Here is a 19,201-nt window from a genome sequence, read left to right as displayed (position 1 = left end):
ATCCCAGTTTTTATTTTTATGAACATTTTAAGGGCTGGGTATAGTGGTTCACACCTGTAATCCCATCACTTTGGGAGGCCATTACACAAGGGCTGCTTGAGCCCAGGAGTTCAAAACCAACCTGGGCAGTATAGTGGGACTTCGTCTCTATGAAAGCCTTAAAAAATTAGCCAAGTGTGGTGGTGCACACCTGTAGTGTCAGCTACTTGGTAAGCTGAGGTGGGAAGATCACCTGAGCCCAGGAGGTGAAGGTTGCAGTGAACCGAGACTGAGCCTCTGCACTCCAGCCTGGGTGACAGAGCAAGTCCCTGTCTCAAAAAAACAAACAAACAAATAAACAAACAAAAAAAACCTTTTTATGTAATAATTCTAAAATCTAAAGTTGCTGATTCTTAAATTGTGCTGTTTACATATTTCCTGTTGACTCTTTTTTATGTAATTTTTTTCCTTTTGGATTTGGCAAATTTTTACTATGGGAGATTATTATAACTATTTAGTCTTAATCTTTGGAAAACCTGAGGGATCTAGTTTTAAGATAAATTACTTTAGAAAGGAATGTTTGAATTTCTCCCGACATGTCAGGAAGAATGCTTGAACCCATTCAGAATTCCCTTTCTTATGGTAAATTTCTTCTCAGGGAATTTTACCTTTTCCTAAAATCTTAGCTCAATTTGAATACTCCAAGAGAAATAAGAAAAACCAAGAGAGAATACAGTCATGGAAAGGAGAATGTTTTGAGAAAAAGTCAGGAGTTAGTAATGTCAAAAACTGCTGAAAGGCAAGAAAGATAAATGCCAAGAAGTCTGTGTCATATATAGTGATATCTGTGAATTTAGCCAGAATAGCTGAGACGCAGGTTATCATCTGAAAGCCAATTTGCTAAAATTCCATCTTTCCTTTATTTATGAAGTTAAGTTTCACTGGATACAAAATTCTTCACTGATAATTGTTTTGTTTGAAGAGGCTGAAGATAGGGCTCCAATCCCTTCTGGCTTGTGGGGTTTCTGCTTAGAAATCTGCGTTAATATGATTGCTTTATCTTTCTAGGTTACCTGATGCTTTTGCCTCACAGCTCTTAAAATTCTTTCCTTTGTCTTGACTTTAGATACACTAATGACTATGTGCCCGGGTGATTATCTTTTTGTGATGAATTTCTCAGGTGTTTTTTGAGCTTCTTATATTTAGATGTCTAGATCTCTAGCAAAGTGAGGAAAGTTTTCCTTGACTATTCCCTCAAATATGTTTTCCACACTTTCAGATTTCTCTTCTTCCTCAGAAATACCAATTATTCTTAGGTTTGGTTAGTTAACATAATCCCAAACTTCTTGGATGTTTTGTTCATTTAAAAAGTTTTTCTTTTCTTTGTCTTCGCTGGATTGGGTTAATTCAAAAACCTTTTTTGGCGGGGGGGATCTGAAGTTCTTTGTTCTACTTGATCAATTCTATTGCTGAGACTCTCCAGTGCACTTTGCATTTCTCTGAGTGTGTCCTTTATTTCCAGAAGTTGTGATTGTGTTTTATTTACATTATTTATTTCTCTGGAGATTTTTTCTTTCATATCCTGTAATATTTTTTAAATATCTTTAAGTTGGTATTCGCCTTTCTTTGGTGCCTCATTAAGTACCTTAATAATAGACCTTCTGAATCATTTTTCTGGTGATTCAGAGATTTCTTCTTGGATCCATTGCTGGTGAACTAGTGTGATCTTTTGGGAGTGTTAAAGAACCTTATTTTTATTACCCGGATTGTTTTTCTGGTTCCTTCTTGTTTGGGTACACTATATTAGAGGGAAGATCTGGAGCTCAATAGTTGTTGTTCAGATTGTTTTGTCCCGTGGTATGATTCCTTCATGTGGTGCTCTCCCCCTTTCCCTAGGAATGGGACTTCCTGAGAGCTGAATTGCAGTGATTGTTATTTCTCTCCTGGATTTAGGCTGCCAGCAGAGCTTCCTGGGCTCAAGGATGGTACTGACGAGTGTCTGCAAAGGGTTCCGTGATGTGATTGGTCTTCAGGTGTCTCAGCCATGGATACCAGCACCAGCCCTGGTGGAGGTAGCAGGAGAGTGAAGCGGACTCTGTGAAAGACCTTGGTTTTATTTTTGTTTAGTTTTCTGGTTTTGTGTTTGTTGGCCTCCAGCCAGGAAGTAGAGCTTTCAAGAGACCATCAGCTGCGGTAGTATAAAAAGGATATAGGCTTGCCCTAGGGTCTCCTGGATAAGTTTCTCAGGTAGTGGGGGGGATCATAGAGCTCCCAAGAAATTACATTCTTTGTCTTTGCCTACCAGGGTGGGTAGAGAAAGACCTTCAGATAGGGAGCAGGTTAAGTGTGCCTGAGGTCAGAATCTCCTTGGGCAAGGCTTGCTGTGGCTGCTGTGGGGGTTGTGGGTGTGGATTTCAGGCCAATGGAGTTATGTTCCAAGGAGGATTATGACTGCCTCTGCTGCAGCATACAAGTTGCCAGGGAAGTGGGCAAAAGCCAGCAGTGACAGGCCTCACCCAGCTCCCACGCAGCCCAAAAGCCCTGACTCACTCTCACCACCATGTCACCATGCCCCCACAACAGCACCAAGTTTATTTCCAGGCAGCCACTAAGCAGGGCTGAGAACTTGCCCCAGGCTATCAGCTTCCTCCCTGAGAAAGCAAGCCGGGCTTTCAAGTTTCACACCTCCCCACCTGCCATGGCTTCTGTGCTGTGTCTGCATTCCTGGTTCGCTCTCTCCCCCAGATTCTGTCCAGGAAAACTTCACATTCAGTCAAAATTGTTACAGCGTTCAGCTGGAAGTTTCCTTCTCCCTGTAGTCTTTTCCCTAATTTGACTGGCGAGACACAGGACCTCAGTGAGACAAAGTCTTAAGTGGCTTCCCTGGGGACTGAGAGTTCCCACAGGGCTTCTCCCAGTGATTCCTCTAGCCCTATATTTTCCTCAGCTCTCTAAATTCATCTCAGCTCCAGGTAAGGTCAAATTCTCCCATGATCTGGACCTTCAGGTTCCCTAGTGAGGATGTGTGTTTGGAGGCAGACATCCCTCTTTCACTCATTGGGCACTCACAGTTTTTTGGCTGTCTCACAGAACCTGTAGCATCAATCTGCTTCCACCAAAGGGTCTGTGGATTCTCTTGGCTTTTTGTTGTGTTCCTGCAGTAGTCCTTGGAGCAAAAGTTCATGATGTGAGTCTCCATCAAAAGTTCATGATGTTAGCTCCTGAGTGGGAGCTGCAAGTTAGTTGTGCCTGCTGTCTGCCATTTTTTCCTGCCAACCTCTCAAAATTGCCCTTGTTTGATGAGAGGAATGAGCAGAAGCATTGTCATGGTGGAGAAGGACCCTGGTGAAGATTTCCTGGATGTTTCTCTGCTAAAGCTTTGACTAACTTTCTCATATCACTTTTACAATAAGCAGATACTATTGTTCTTTGGCTCTCCAGAAAGTCAACAAGCAAAATGCCTTGAGCACCCTGAAAAACTATTGCCATGACCTTTACTCTTGACTGGTCCACTTTGGCTTTCACTGGACCACTTCCACCTCTTGTTAGCCATTGCTTTGATTTTGCTTTGTCTTTAGAATCACACTGGTAAAGCCATATTTTATCTCCTGTGACAATTCCTCCAGGAAATGCTTGAGGATCTTAATCACACTTGTTTAAAATTTCCAATAAAAGCCCTGCTCTTGTCTGCAGCTGATCTGAGTGCAATGGTTTTGGCAACCATCAAGTGGAAAATATCCTCAACTTTATTTTTTTAGTCAGAATTGTGTAAGCAGAACCAATTGAGAAATCTATGGTGTTGGCTATTGTATGTGCTGCTAATCATCAGCCCTCTTCAATTAGGGCACAAACAAGATAATTTTTTTTTTCCTTACAAATTGATGTGAATGATGTGCTGGTATGAGCTTCATCATCAACACTGTCTTGTCTCTTCTTAAAATGAGTTATCACTGATGGGCATTTGGGTTGATTCCAAGTCTTTGCTATTGTGAATAGTGCTGCAATAAACATATGTGTGCATGTGTCTTTATAGTAGAATGATTTATAATCCTTTAGGTATATACCCAGTAATAGGATTGCTGAGTCAAATGGTATTTCTGATTCTAGATCCTTGAGAAATCACCACACTGTCCTCCACAATGGTTAAACTAATTTACACTCCCAACAGTGTAAAAGCATTCCTATTTCTCCACATCCTCTCCAGCATCTATTGTTTCCTGATTTTTTAATGATCACCATTCTAACAGGTGTGAGATGGTATCTCATTGTGATTTTGATTTGCATTTCTCTAATGACCAGTGATGATGAGCTTATTTTCATGTGTTTGTTGGCCACATACATGTCTTCTTTTGGCCAGGCACGGTGGCTCACACTTGCAATCCCAGAAATTTGGGAGGCTGAGGAGGGCAGATCACCTGAGGTCAAGAGTTCAAGACCAGCCTGGCCAACATGGTGAAACCCTGTCTCTACTAAAATACAAAAATCAGCCGGGTATGGTGGCATGCGTCTGTAATTCCAGCTACTCAGGAGGCGGAGACAGGAGAATTGCTTGAACCTAGGAGGCATAGGTTGCAGTGAGCCAACTTCATGCCACTGTACTCTACCCTGGGTGACAGAGCAAGACACGCCATCTCCAAAAAAAAAAAAAAAGTCCTCTTTTGAGTACTGTCTGTTCATATCATATCCCTTGCCCACTTTTTGATGGGGTTGCTTTTTTCTTGTAAATTTATTTAAGCTCCTTGTAGATAATGGATATTTGCGCTTTGTCAGATTGATAGATTGCAAAAATTTTCTCCCATTCTGTAGGTTGCCTGTTCACTCGATGATAGTTTAGTTTCTTTTGCTGAGCAGAAGCTCTTTAGTTTAATTAGAACTCATTTGTCAATTTTGGCTTTTGAAATGCCCACCAATGATAGACTGGATAAAGAAAATGTGGCACGTATGCACCATGGAATACTATGCAGTCATGAAAAAGGATGAGTTCATGTCCTTTGCAGGGACACAGATGAAGCTGGAAACCATCATTCTCAGCAAACTGACACAGGAACAGAAAACCAAACACTGCATGTTCTCACTCATAAGTGCAGTTGAACAATGAGAACACATGGACACAGGGAGGGGAACATCACACACCAGAGCCTGTTGGGGGGTGGGGGCTAGGAGAGGAATAGCATTAAGAGAAATACCTAATGTAGATGACCAGTTGATGGGTGCAGCAAACCACCATGGCACTTGTATACCTATGTAACAAACTTGCACATTCTGCACACATATCCCAGAACTTAAAGTATAATTTAAAAATATACATATATATATATACAAATTAAAACAAAGAATTATCCATTTGTAAACTGCTGATTTCTTTGGAGCATTGTCCTCATAAACTTTTTTATAGCATTAATGATTTCAGCATTCTTCCACCCAAGCTTCACCACAAGTTTGTTGTTTGTTCTTGTGTTTATTTTACCAGAATTTATGTTGCTCTGATAGGGGCTGTTTTCAAACTGATGTCCTAACATTCTCATTGCTTCAAACTAGATCCTGTTCAGACATATTATAACAAGTTGGTATGAGTTTATTTTGGTGCAAAAAAAATTTGAAATCCATGCATAGGTTTTTTTTAAATAATAGCATTTTCCATGAACTTTTTAAAGACCCCTCTACCTGTTAAATTGATGGATAAGGCTTCATTGCTCCCTTAAGTGGTCGTGTCTAAGGAAGTAAGCCCCAAAATGAAATAAAACGCTCAATAACCTTTAGCTCTGACTCTTGTCTATAATTAATGGTAAAGAATTGAAAAATCCTAGCAATACCTAGTTGTAAAGATAAGAAAGAGGAGATCAAAATGATCAGTGGCCACTCCTCAATCTGTAGGCTGCTCTTTATAGCCAACATCAGTGGCGAAAGTCCAAATGATTATGAATTGCTCATAAATTACAGGATAAATTTTTTTAGAAAGCAACAGGACACGACAGACATTCCTAATGAAAATGTAAATAAATTTTAAGCCTATCTGTGAGAGCTACTTTTAATGTAGAAAAATATCATATAATTTTTGATATATTTGAACTAATTCTAAACCTTTGTATTACAAGCTCCAAACACTTAAACCTATCAATCACTGTATTTGCTCTTTATTATATAGATCCATAGTGCCCTATGAAATATTCAGTGTTTCAGCAAAAAGAAAACAATTAGAAAAATAAGACATTTGCTCTAACATATTCTGAGATGAAAAAATATTTCAAAAGAAGTTTCAATTGGCATGAATTCTACTAGATAAATATAAGATCAAAGCACACTCTGTAAAATTGAACAAAATCTGGTTTCTTAAGTATATATGGGCTTCTTTTTAAGGTCATGTTTTCATTTACAGATGGGCTGACTTGTGATGGAAACAAAAGTGAAAAGACAAAGAAAGTAGATGGCCATATAAAAATGAATGCAGTAACTTTTTGAGCTGCAACTAAGGAGAAAGGCAAAAAAAAATGAATATTGTTAGAAGTTAGGAGTCCATTTCTAGAAATAAAAAGGATTACATTTAAATTAGACACATACCCAAAAAAAGGTTATTAAAAGAGCAAAGAATAATAATAGAGAGGCTAGCTCCTTGACTAATGAGAAATTGTATAGTGGTATACTGTAAAGAAGTGAATATTGTTATTTTTTTAGAACATGAGCTGATTCTAATATAGCAACTACACTTACCATAGATAAAATGTGGGCAAGCATATGCACATACATAGTTAATGAGCAACATTTCAAATAATTCTGGGTATCTTTTATAATTGAAATATTTGGAGAATATGAGAGCAAGTTCGGAATCCACGCTAATGAAAAGAAAGAGCTCAAACATTTAATGTTTACTTAAATATATATTAGGGAAAAGGTAGATACCATGGAATACATTTCTTTTAAGTCATAACTCTGTGAATATATAAGGTATACCTCATACATGGTTGTCAGGTGCTTTTTCTTTTTCTCTTTGTCCACCCTTAAAGCCACCATCTAATGTTCTTACTACCTTGACTCCTAAACTTTATGAAAAAAAAAAAAAAAACACCAAATCTTTTCCTCTTAGTTTATGTCCTTGTAATCCAGTTTTTTACTCCCAGAACTCTCTTGGAATTGCATTTTGTAAGGTTCTTTATTGCCTCAGTAATAAGAAAATTTAGTAGTCTTTTTTAGGAGACTTTGGGTCTATGACATTACAAACTTACCTGAAATTCTCTTCTATTGTTCTTGAAGTTCTGAACACTGCACTCCAATATATGCCATTCTGACATATTGATTGTTTTGAGTTAAAGAGGAAGTGGGAAGGGGGAGAGGGAGAAAGAAAAAAAAGAATGAGTGATAGAGAAGAAAGAGACAGAAAGAAAGAAAGAAGGAAGGAAGGAAGGAAGGAAGGAAGGAAGGAAGGAAGGAAGGAAGGAAAAGAAAGAAGATGGAGGGAGGTAGGGATGAAGGGATGGAGGAAAAAAGCAAGGAAGGAAAGAGGGAGGGAGGGAAGGAAGGAAGAAAGGAGAAAGAAAGGAGAGAAGGAAGGAAGGAGAAAGAAAGAGAAAAGAAAGAAAGAGAGGGAAAGAAGGAGAAAGAGAAAAAGAAAGAAAGAGGAAAGAAATAAAGAGAAAGAAAAAAGAAAGAAAGAAAGAAAGAAGAAAGAAAAAAGAAAGATGAATGGAAGGAAGAAACAATGGGAGGGAGGAGGGAAGGAAGGAAGGGAAGGAGGAAGAAAGAGAAAGAAATAAAGAAAGAAAGAAAGAAAGAGAAAGAAAGAAAGAAAAGAAAGAAAGAAAAGAGGAGGAGAAGAAGAGGAAGGAAGGAAGGAAGGAAGGAAGGAAGGAAGGAAGGAAGGAAGGAAGGAAGGAAGGCAGGCAGGCAGGCAGGCAGGCAGGCAAGCACACTCCAACCTTCCTAAAAGTAGGAGATAAAACTCCCATGTGGAATGTCTTCTCCTCTCCACTGGAAGAAGGAAGACCTTATCACCAGAGTTGAAAAGTAGAGGCTGAGAGAAATCTTCACCAACAACCTATATTAAACTAACCCTTATCTTCCTAGCCACTTCTCTGTAATCAAATACCTCAGCCCAAGCCCCCTTGCTTTGTTACATTTTCACAATTTACTACTCTTTTTCCAAGTAAGTATATAAGTTGTCAACTCTAATTGCAGCTTTGTGTTTTTATTTCCTTATGATGGCTCCATGTCAGGTAAAACTGATAATAAATTTGTACGCTTTTCTCCCCTGTTAATTTGTCTTGTGTAAATTTAATTCTCAGGCCCAGCTAAAAACTCTAAGAGGGTAAAGGTAAAATTGTGCCTTCCCTACAACCTTAACATGCTGTCTTCTCTCTAGGCTGCCCTCACACCTCCCAAACCCTCCTACTTTGTTTTATCGTCAGGTTTCTCTGTTTTCTCTTTGCCCTCTTCTTCCTTATTCTGCAAACTATTCCTTGATAATCACGTATGTAAAGTAGGAAAAATAATTTTTTCTCTACCCTTCTGAGTTCTTAGCTGGGAGTCTTTTTCACAAAAGGCAGATTAACAAGAAACAAACAAGCAGAATTATATTAAAATGTATATCTCATATATATATAGGAGATACCCAGGATTAAAAGACTAATTCTTAAATAGATGGCTTAGAATTCAGGCTTAAATAACTTCTTCAACAGAAAACAAAGAAAGAAGAGTGTGGGGCAGGCTAGTTATAGGAAACTTATGACAGATAAAAACTAGTTAGTAAAGTTCATTATGTAGATTTCTCTGATGCCCTCTCCAGGATGACAAAGGTCTAAAGTAATCTCAGGTAGTTAACTTTAGTTTTTACTGGTAGAGAAGGAAGGAGGGACATCATTGTAAATTTATGTCTTGCTTTTAGGCAAATAGGAAAAAGACAGAGAGATCTGTATATATCTGCTTCTTCTCAGTTGCCTTCAGCTCAAAAAATCCTCATGCCAAAGTGGAACAATTTGGGGTGGCATATTCTGCTACCCTGGACATATGCTTGCATAAATACAAATGCCATTGTTTATATCCTTTTAACTCTAAAGACAAAAGCAAAGACACCAGTTGTATCAGTTGTCAACCTTCTCAATTGTGATGTGCTTAAATCATCACACAATAGTCTATTTCCAAGAAGTAAAAGAAATGGCATTTGAACTACTAACATTATTTTTAAGATTACTTCGTTGATTTATGGTTTAGCATTAACCCATTGTATTAGTCTGTTCTCACACTGCTAATAAAGACATTCCAGAGACTGGATAATTTATAAAGGAAAGAAGTTTAATTGACTCGCAGTTCAGCATGGCTGGGAAGGCCTCAGGAAATTTGCAAACATGGTGGAAGGGGAAGAAGCTCATCCTTCTTCACAGGAGAGAGAAGAATGAGAACCAAGCAAAGGGGGAAGCCCCTTCTAAGACCATAAGATCTTGTGAGAACTTACTCACTATCACTAGAATAGCATGGGGAAAACCACCCTTATGACTCAATTACCTCCAACAGGTCCCTTCCACCACATGTGAGATTATGGGAACTACAATTCAAGATGAGATTTGGGTGGGGGACACAGCCAAACTATATCACCCATGTATTTCAAAACTACACACTTTGATGTGGTAACTACAAGCTTCAACAATAAAGTGATTTGTGTTTCTTTTTCTGTATAAAATGTTATTTTCTGTGTTGTGTTTCCTTTGATATACCTTGTATAGAAAACTGAGTTGTCATGTGGTAAGTTTAAAAAAATGTTTAAATCTAGTACTGAAATAGATAGAAATCAGACACAAACTTTAGATAAAATTTTACGTGTAGGTGTGGAAAGGGTGTGATACTTTTTTCCCCATCGAAAGGGTCACAGTCCACACTCCTAAAACAAAAGAGAGGTTAACAAGAGAAAAGCATTATAGATTTATTCAATCAAAGTTTTACATGACATGGGAGACTTCAGAAATGAAGACTTAAAGATTCAGGGAAAACTATTTTTATGTTTTGATTTGATGTTGAATGCACAGCCATGTAGAAAAAAGAACAGACGCAGGCATGGTGGCTCATGGTCGTGGCGATGGTGTTAGTGATGGTCCTAGCTATGCAGGAGTGGGAGGCAGGAGAATTGGCTTGAGTCCAGGAGTTCAAGGATGGAATGAGCTATGTTCTTGCCACTGTACTCCAGCCTGGTCAACAGATGGAGACTATCTCAAAAATAAAAATTAAATATGATTGAACCAAAAAAGTATGACCTAATGGTAAGAGACTGAATGGGGAAACCCAACAAGGCCTGTCTGCTCAGATTCTTCTTGGCTTCTCTGTGTGGCATTTCTTCTTCCTGGGTATAGGGTAAGACCTTTCTGGAGTTAACAGTCTTATGTCTACCTTTAGACAAGGTAGGTCAGAGAATTTCTTTATTGCTAGCTCTTACACAGAAAGGCCAGTGATAGAGTAATATTTCTAGGTTTTATGGCCGGCTCTGGGGGAGAAGGGTTCTGGTTCTATGACTTCTCTTAAGGAAGAGGAATTCTAACTTCTATGGCCTGCCTTGGGGAGAAAGGAAAGCAGGAGAAAGAAGGGCAGAAGAAGGTCAGAAAGAGACTTTCCTTCTGAAGCTCTTCCAGTGTCCTTCATGTTCAAAGTACTCAGCATGCCAAATCACTATATTTGGGGTTGTCATTTTCAGAGTTCCCAAACAAAAATCTTAAGAAGTTTGAAGTTTAATTTAATGTTATTTATATTCTCATTCAAATTTTAATACAGTCATTGCAAGGAATAGTACCGTTTATAAATATGTTATAGTTCCAACAAATTTAGTGATACCTATGCAGAAAGGTTTTATGAGTGTAACAAATATGTATGATTAGTTCATAAATTGACTCTTGTTTTATTTGTATAATATAAATTTTAGTTAAAGTCATACTGAAATGAACTCACAGTCTGCAATAGGAAAGGTCGCTGGGTAAGAATGCTTAAGGAATAGAAATCGCTATGAATTTTGAGATCGTGCTAATTCATCCTGAACCTAGTGAATTCTATTAAGATGAGAAATAATGCATAGTTCTTCTGTAGTGAGCACATCTAACTGTAAGAAATTAAATCTGATGACCAAAAAAGGGAGCAATCAGTGTGCGTCTCTGATGTTTGTGTGCAGGTAAATTGCCTTGAGTTAAACTGAATTTGGTAGCTGAAGCAATTATTTTTCTATAATATTTTCCCTTCAGAGAGTAACTGCAAATGATACAGGTAGCAAACCAACAACCAAAAAAATGACCTAAATGTTTTATTATCAATAAAGTGCTACAACTGTGAAGGTAACTGAATAGCAAACCAATAATCAAAAGGAAAAAGGCATAACATGTTTTATTATTGATATAATTTGAGGCATACTTATAATGGTACTTTGAATTCCTTGAATTGAGGAAAATCTAAAACTGCATAGTAACCCTGCCTACTTATATGCACTGGGAATGTTACTACCCTTGTGATTCACTTACCATATACAGTAGTGTAAAAGGAGGGTTTCCCTACCGTCCTTTTCAGAGAGCTCCACCCTGGTTACTTTCAGTGCCATCCATGTGTAAGTTCAAGGCTTTCCATTTCCCACTAGCTTCCTCTAAGTTTTCAGAGTTCCAACCTCAATTTCAGGCATTTAGGCGTCTCCTTTGCAACTGAAGTGGACACTGTCCTCAAAGGAACCTTGGAATGCACAGACATGTGTCAGTTGTGCTGCATAGTCTGCGGGCAGCCTCTGCACCTCTCAGCAAAGGTCACGTATGGACCCTGCTCCAACATGGCCCCCTGGCACTAAGACAGAGCTCACTCTTGGAGGGAGTGGAGGCTGGAAAATAAACAAAAGCTGACTCTGCTCCTGCATCCCCAGCTACCCTGCAGAGCCGTGTCCTGTCCCGGGGACTGCTTTGGCCTCTCTCCATCACCACTCCTTCTTCCTGATCTACATGGGTGGTTGCAGTCTTTGGATTATTTGGAAGTCAAGGTCCTGGTCCCTAGTCTGTCCTTTTCAATCTATTGTTTATGACCACAACATTATGATCTTAGCCCTTCATACATTAACACCCCAGAAATGCTAAAGGGCATCTCTTAAGGATAAAAAACCAGGCTATTTTTTCCATTAAGAGCTCTGAAAGTGTATTTTAATACATAAGAGTTAAGGTTTGTCTTCTTTGTTCTTGTGATTGACTGTGGAGCTATTTTCTTGAAACAACTGAGGAGGAAGGACCATGGCTCTCTTCAGGGTATAAGGAATGATCAGGGCTTTGGAGGTGGAAGACAGCAAGTAATGTGAGACAGTGCCGCATCATAGCTAAAAGTAAATACTGCACAGGATTACGTCCCAGCTCCACCACTAATTAGCTGTGCTACCAGGACAAATTAAGTTACCTCACTGTGACTTACTTTCCTCACCAATATTAGTTTCTCATGACTGCTTTAACAAATCACCACAAAATTGATGGCTTAAACCTCAGAAATTTATTTTCTCACTGTTCTGAAGGCCAGAAGTCTGAAATTAGCTTCACTGAGCTGAATTCAAGGTCTTGGCAGGGCCAAACTCTCTCTGAAGCTTTAGAGGAGACTTCTTCCTGGCCTCTTCCCACTTTTGGTGGCTGGCAGCAATCCTTGCTGGCTGCCACATCCCAGTCTCTGCTTCTATGGTCACATTGCCTTTGCCTCTTCTTCCTTGTGTCTAATCTCTCTCTGCCTCCCTCTTATAAGAATACACACGATTGCATTTAGGGTCCACTCAGATAATCCATGATCATCTCCTCCATCTCATGATGCTTAATTTAATCACATCTGCACAGTCCTTTATTGCCTTATAAGGTAAAATTCACAGGTTCCAAGGATTAGAAGCTAAGTATCACTGGTGGAGACAATTATTCAGCCTGCTATAAATTAGGTTGATCATTAAAGTGTCTACATGAACATTCAAGAATATAATATGTGAAATTCACTTAGAACAACATCTACCATGCCATAAAGCGTTCAACAATATTTATCCCATGATAGTGATGTTCATGATGTTGCAGCAACAAGGAAATGCAGCCAAAAAGTTTCAAGGTAGAAATTATTTTTAAATAAAAGTATACGGAAGATCTCATCTCTGGATTTTTTAAGTATATGTTACCCTTAAAATGTTAACAGTAATCAAAGGATTATCTCCACATTGAATAATTATAACCCAATAGTTTAGGCATATAATACATGCAGCCACTTGGGGCTTTGTCTTTTGTTACTTCTCACTTGAAATTGAAATCATTGTAGCAATTTCATCTACCCTGAATTCTTCCTAAGGTCAAAGTCAAAGACGTGATGTAATACAATTTTCTCATTTTGCTCTTTTGTCTCCCACCCACCTAGGACACTGATCTAATGACATTCAATATCTCTGTACATCGGTCATGGTGGAGAGAACATGGGCCTGGTTGTGTCAGAAGAGTCCTGCCTCCCTCAGCCCATGGCATGATGGACGATTACACGTACGTCTCTGTCACAGGCTGCATCCTTGACTTCCAGTACCTGGAGGTCATCCACAGTGCTGTCCAAATACTACTCTCTGTAAGTGTCACTTTTGTGTCATTATCTAATCAGAACTCTTCTTTGTTGGCATTTTTTTCTCCACACCTCTCTGATAGAAAATGCCACAGATAAGCACACAGAGAACATCCAACAGAAATAGCAGCAATTATGGTACCACTAGTTATACCTGATGGCAGGTTACACCTTTTTTCTCTTGGTATCTAGACATTTTGTGTTTAGAAGCAGTTAGTGACTATCATTTCTAACCTAAGATACAATCCACACTATTCAATGAAATAGTATCACCATCCACCAGAAGTGGTCCCTTTTCACCTAGCTACCTCAGGCTCTTCTGCTCATGCATTCTTCTACTAATGCACCTCAGTTCCAGAGAAAGAAGGATGGAAACACCCACAGCCAATGGCTTGCTCGGTCTAATAAACCTGACATTTCATGTATTTCTGAAAAAACAAATCCCACTGGAGACTCTTCGCATTTTAATGCCTAAAATCTGGCATCAGAATACAATTCCATATACAGAAACGAGAAGGAAATGATGTGATTAGTCCATAGAAGGTTAACATGCCAGGGATTCCTTTAAAGTAATTTTCTTTCACCAGAATGCCCCACTCACAGTTTGACCACAATGAAGAGTGGAATTAATTGAAGGATGTATAACATCATCAAGAACAATGTTCCTTTCAGACCCAAAAAGGACTTATCATTTAGTTTGAGTCAATATCCAATAAAGCCATTCTCAACCTACTCTTCACATAAACCAACCATCTCAGTTCTGTTCAACTGGTTAGCTTAGTAGGAATAAGTGACACAGACTCAATAGTAAATAAATAGATAACAGAAATATGAGTGGTATGTCAATGAAGATGGTATCTTGGAATTAATTCTAGAAAAATCTTTAAGAAATCCTTGCTATCACTTACTGTATTCATTATCTACTACTATGTAACAAACCACTCTAAAATGCAATTGCTTAAAACAATATTAATTTATTGCTTAGGGTTCTGTGCATTAGGAATTTGGGCACATCTCAGCCAGGTAGTTCTTCTGCTTTATATGGTATTAGATAAGGTCACTCATATAAACTCCACACAATATTGGCTAGGGTCATATTGATTGATGTGAGCCTGTCAATCTTGAGCTTTGCTGGGACTGAAATGTCCAAAGAGGCCTCACTCACATCTCTGGTGCTGGCTGTTAGCCCCATTCTCCTGCACATGCACGTGGCTTCTCTTTCTGAAAAAAAAAAAAAAAAAATTGACCGATTCTCAGGCAGCAAGGTAGCTGAATAATAAAAGGAGAAGCCAACATGCAAGCATTTATCAAGCCTCTACTTGAGTAATGCTTGCTATTGCTTCATTGGCTACAGCAAATCTATGACTCAGCCTGTAGTTAATGTGAGAAAGGGCTATCAAAAGGTGAGAAGACAAGGAGGCATGGCTCTTCTAGGGCCACCAATGTAGTGATCTTACCTCATTTACTCAATCTACTAGTTACTATTCTTGAATTTGCATGTCTCAAGTTTTAAAATGATGTTTTAGAGTATGTTTGAATTACAATCTTCTAGAAAGACTAAAGATCTGAATAAAACAAAAATCAAAGATCTTTTAGGGTTCTAGTTCAAAGAAAGGCAAATTTGATACTGAACTCAAAGAAAGGGATTGCACCTTGCTAGGAAGGAATTTCTTTTCAGACACGTAACAGGGAATCTGATCATTCTAGGTTTCTACAATCATATTTACAGGTATAAATATAATATACGGTCACTTGCCAATATATGCTTATCAGTCTTTTCTTATTCTCTGATCCTTTGTTAATGTAGCCATTACATACAAAATTGTGGCAAAATATATATGTTTAAATTTTTGTCTTGAAAAAATGTGGAGGCAAATTTTCTTTTAAAAATGTGTAGGCTATTTTAAGTTATAAAAGAACTCTATTATCCTATACTAGATACTAACAGTTTTTATTAATCATCTTGAACAATGAAAATGTTTTTCTAAAATCTTTCATATGTGGACAGATTACTCTCCTTTAAAAATTATTGTAGCAAATTGCTAAACCATTTTGTGGAATGATAGCATGGCCAGACCTTTATAATGCAGCAGAACACTTGGAATCCAAAAGTCATTTCCCCATAGTAACTCCAATTCAAATGAACAGCAAGTATTTATTTGATAAGGAGCTGGAGTGTCACATAAAAACATTCCCTAAAGGGCCATCTAAATGAACTGTATGTGTTGCCACCTAAAACTACTTTTCACTTATAAATGAATTTCTCCATGTGTTATTTTAGTAAACATTCAAAGCTACCACCCTGCACACATAGCTCTATACTCTTCAGCCTTTGAGAAACAAAAGATTAGTTGCTGCTCACTGACTTTTCTTGGAACATACCTGCAGGACAAGATTTTTAATATTTTATCTTTTTATATTAAAGTAAAATATATCAAGAAATTGTTTCACAACTATCCAATTATGTATTAGTGGTGTGACTGATTTTTGTATGGGTTTCCTGTGTTTGTCACTTATTTTATATGATTATGTTTACTTATTAGAATTGTGCTTTTTTCTTTTTTTTTCTGAGATGGAGTTTTGCTCTTGTTGCACAGGCTGGAGTGCAATGGCACAATCTCGGCTCACTGCAACCTCCGCTTCCCAGGTCCAAGTGATTCTCCTGCCTCAGCCTCCCGAGTAGCTGGGACTACAGGCGCACGCCGCCACGTCCAGCTAATTTTTTGTATTTTTAGTAAAGACGGATTTCACCATTTGGCCAGGCTGTTCTTGAACTCCTGACCTCAGGTGATCCACCCTCCTCGGTCTCCCAAAGTGGTAGGATTACAGGTGTGAGCCACCAAGCCTGGCCAGAATTGTGCTACTTAAACATTTGATTCAGGAGAATCCTTCTTGTTGCCCAATATGTGCTGAAATGTTTACCTTATCACTGAAAAACAGGGGTGATGGTCGCAATATTTAACAGCCCGAGGGGCGTGGGCAACAACCAAGCAAATAGAGGGGCAGCTTCGAGAAAGGGCAGGGGCTCGGCGGCTCTGCTGCAGGGAATTACCCCTTTCGTTACTGGAGGCATAGACATATCTAGAATAACCTGGGCGGGGGGACTGACCGAGGTGGCCGGGAAGGTGGTTTTGGGGAGCGGCTCTCCACCGAATGAGAGGGAAGTACTTGAGTGCTTTGACCACCGACACATCTCCTTCGTGCGTACAGCCTGAGCAAGTGCCTCGCGTGAGTGGAGCTGGGAACTGGAAGAAAGGTCACCTGTGTCATAAGCATTCCACAGACTGTGTACATGCTTGACGGAAACGAATACAATTAACTGGACCCAGAAAGGCGACGACGGGCGGGGTTCCTTACCAGGCTGTTGCTGGGGGCTCAGGGAGCCTCCCCACTCGCCACCGCCTGTGCCTTGCTTGGCGCAGAGGCCCCCATCTTCTGCCGGCGCCCCTGTACCTGGGAGGCGGCGGGAGGCGCCATCTGCTTCCTCCCCAGGCTCTCAGGCTGAGAACGACAGGGAGAGTGCTAGGCACAGAGAAGGTTCTTGTTGTCCTGAAGTCACCAAATCCTGAAGAAGAGTTCCTGCAAATTGTCAGCAACACCAAGGTGAAAATCAGCGCGAAATCCATAGAAAGGCTGTGGATGGTATTGGGGGGAGCAGCAAAATGCAATCCATGCTGGAGTGGAGAAGTCAGACAAGCAGAGTCCGGCCCTGGGATGATGAGTCCCCCGCTCTGTGCCCACTGCCCGTCTCTGTTCGTATGCTCATCACTTCTCACCTGAAGCTGGCCAGTAACCTCCTAATCTTCTCCACCAAGTTTTGCCCTACACTTCATGCATGCCTCCTGCTCCCTGTAAGATGATCACAAAGCGCAAATCTTATCAGTCACGTTCCTTCTGATCACCCTTCAGTGATTCTCATCACCTTCAGGATGAAATCTGAATTCCCTGCTGTTCAAGGGAGGCCCTCGTGACCTGCGCCAGGCTGACTCCCACCTTCCCCTTCTGGCATCTAGCAAAAGAACCCTTCCTGCACTTTGCTCAGGCAGCAGCCTGCATGGAATGGGTTCTCCCCCAAGTCCCTTCTCCCTCCTACCCCAGCTGGGCTCTTTATCCACCTGGCTCCTAGCAGACATCTTCCCCCAAACACCTCAGGATGTGTGAATTTAATTTTGTTAAATAGTTAATACATTTACTTGATTCGAAAACATAAAAATGTATACATTAAAACCTCTGTCCAGCGTTTGGGCCCCATATGCCCGGTTCTGCCATCTCTGTTTCCAACAGGCACCCAGTTTTACTCTTTTTTATTTATTTTTGTACATATGAGTCCAAAGTACCTTTATGCAAATGCAAGAAAATGTGACTATATATTCTTATTTGTTCCCCCACACAAGCTAATGTATGATATGCACTCTTCTGAGCCCTTCCTTTTATTATTATGTATTTTGTAACTATTTCCGTATCAGTACTCAATGTACCATTGTTTAATACTCTCCTATTAAATATATTGATGGACATTTGGACTCTATCCAAATATGAAAATAACATCAGATGTATATATAACATGTCTATGTGTGCATATATATATACTATAGCTAGTATGATAAATAGTATGTGTTACATATTATAATCATATGTCATATAGCTATTATACACAATGTTATACTAAAAAACTGTGTGTGTGTGCGTGTGTGTGTGTGTGTGTGTGTTACTGAGAGCATTTCCTAGTCCTCCTCCAGTCACTCCCTCAGGCTATACTAGATGCCCTGACACCTGAGCACACTATAATCATTGAGTCTCTATTCTATCTACTGGAAGGAAAGCTTCTTGCAGGATAGAATTGTGTTCTTTTTTCACTTGTTCATGTCTGTGGTTTCAGTAACTAGTGTGGTGATGGCACAAAAATATCTGTTGAATGAATAAATGATCAACAAACAAGAGACTCTGAAGTCTGAAAAGGGTGAACACAAAATGCATCTATTACGCAGAAACCAGCAGGGGTGAATGCATGGACAAGATGTAGGAGCCAGATGAAGATGCCCTTCATCTGGGAAGTTAAGAGAATGTCAGTAAAATGTTCTGTGCAGTGCATAGCACAGAAGCACTCAATACATACTAGTTTTGCATTGCTATTACTAATGTTATTATTACACTGCTCTGTGCTAGTCCTTATCCTATTTAGGCTGGTCCTTCTTTTGAAGGCCAAAGGGTTCCATTCTGGTGGCACTCCATCTACTGAATTCTCATTTCTTTAACCCCACACCTGACACCTGTTTCCTGCATGAGAACATAATTCCTGTGATCTTCGTAGGACACAGCAATCATAAATCCCTATTAGGAGGGCTGAACTTTTACTTAATATGTATGTATTTTCCTCAATCTGGTTTCCCAGAATTCTTTCCTACCTATGCCTCACAAGAGCATTTGTTGGACTAAATATATTCTCATATTTTCATCAAAAAATCTCAGAATTATTACAGTAGAACAAAGATTTCAGTAGCCTGTCAACAGCCAGTAGTATGCTCCTAAAAGCTACTCTTTAACTTCTTATTTATCTCCCATTATCTAGAACTGTACTGAGTTCAGAGTGGCCACTCTTTCATAGTTATTGAGTAAATTGTTGTATACATTTTCTGGATTTTAGATTTACAAAACCCAAAGTATGTAA

The 19,201-nt window shown here is 39.3% G+C and overlaps 1 protein-coding gene across 3 annotated transcripts in view; it reads left to right on the top strand.

The window, feature by feature from the left end:
- The window catches only part of NKAIN3 (sodium/potassium transporting ATPase interacting 3), a 686,257-nt gene that overhangs the window by 445,141 nt on the left and 221,915 nt on the right, over positions 1-19,201 (top strand). For all 3 annotated transcript variants that reach the window (XR_004026194.1, XM_030795130.1, XM_030795129.1), the window contains exon 4: positions 13,342-13,539. Coding sequence is in view for 2 of the 3 variants with exons in the window: in XM_030795130.1 (XP_030650990.1) it covers positions 13,342-13,539 (198 nt within the window). In the remaining variant the exon portion in view is untranslated. The remainder of the gene's footprint in view (positions 1-13,341; positions 13,540-19,201) is intronic.

The sequence above is a fragment of the Nomascus leucogenys genome, chromosome 16 (assembly GCF_006542625.1).
Source record: "Nomascus leucogenys isolate Asia chromosome 16, Asia_NLE_v1, whole genome shotgun sequence".
Lineage (NCBI taxonomy): Eukaryota > Metazoa > Chordata > Mammalia > Primates > Hylobatidae > Nomascus > Nomascus leucogenys.
The sequence above is the reverse complement of the archived record's forward strand: the minus strand, read 5'-3'. Positions and strand labels throughout refer to the sequence as shown.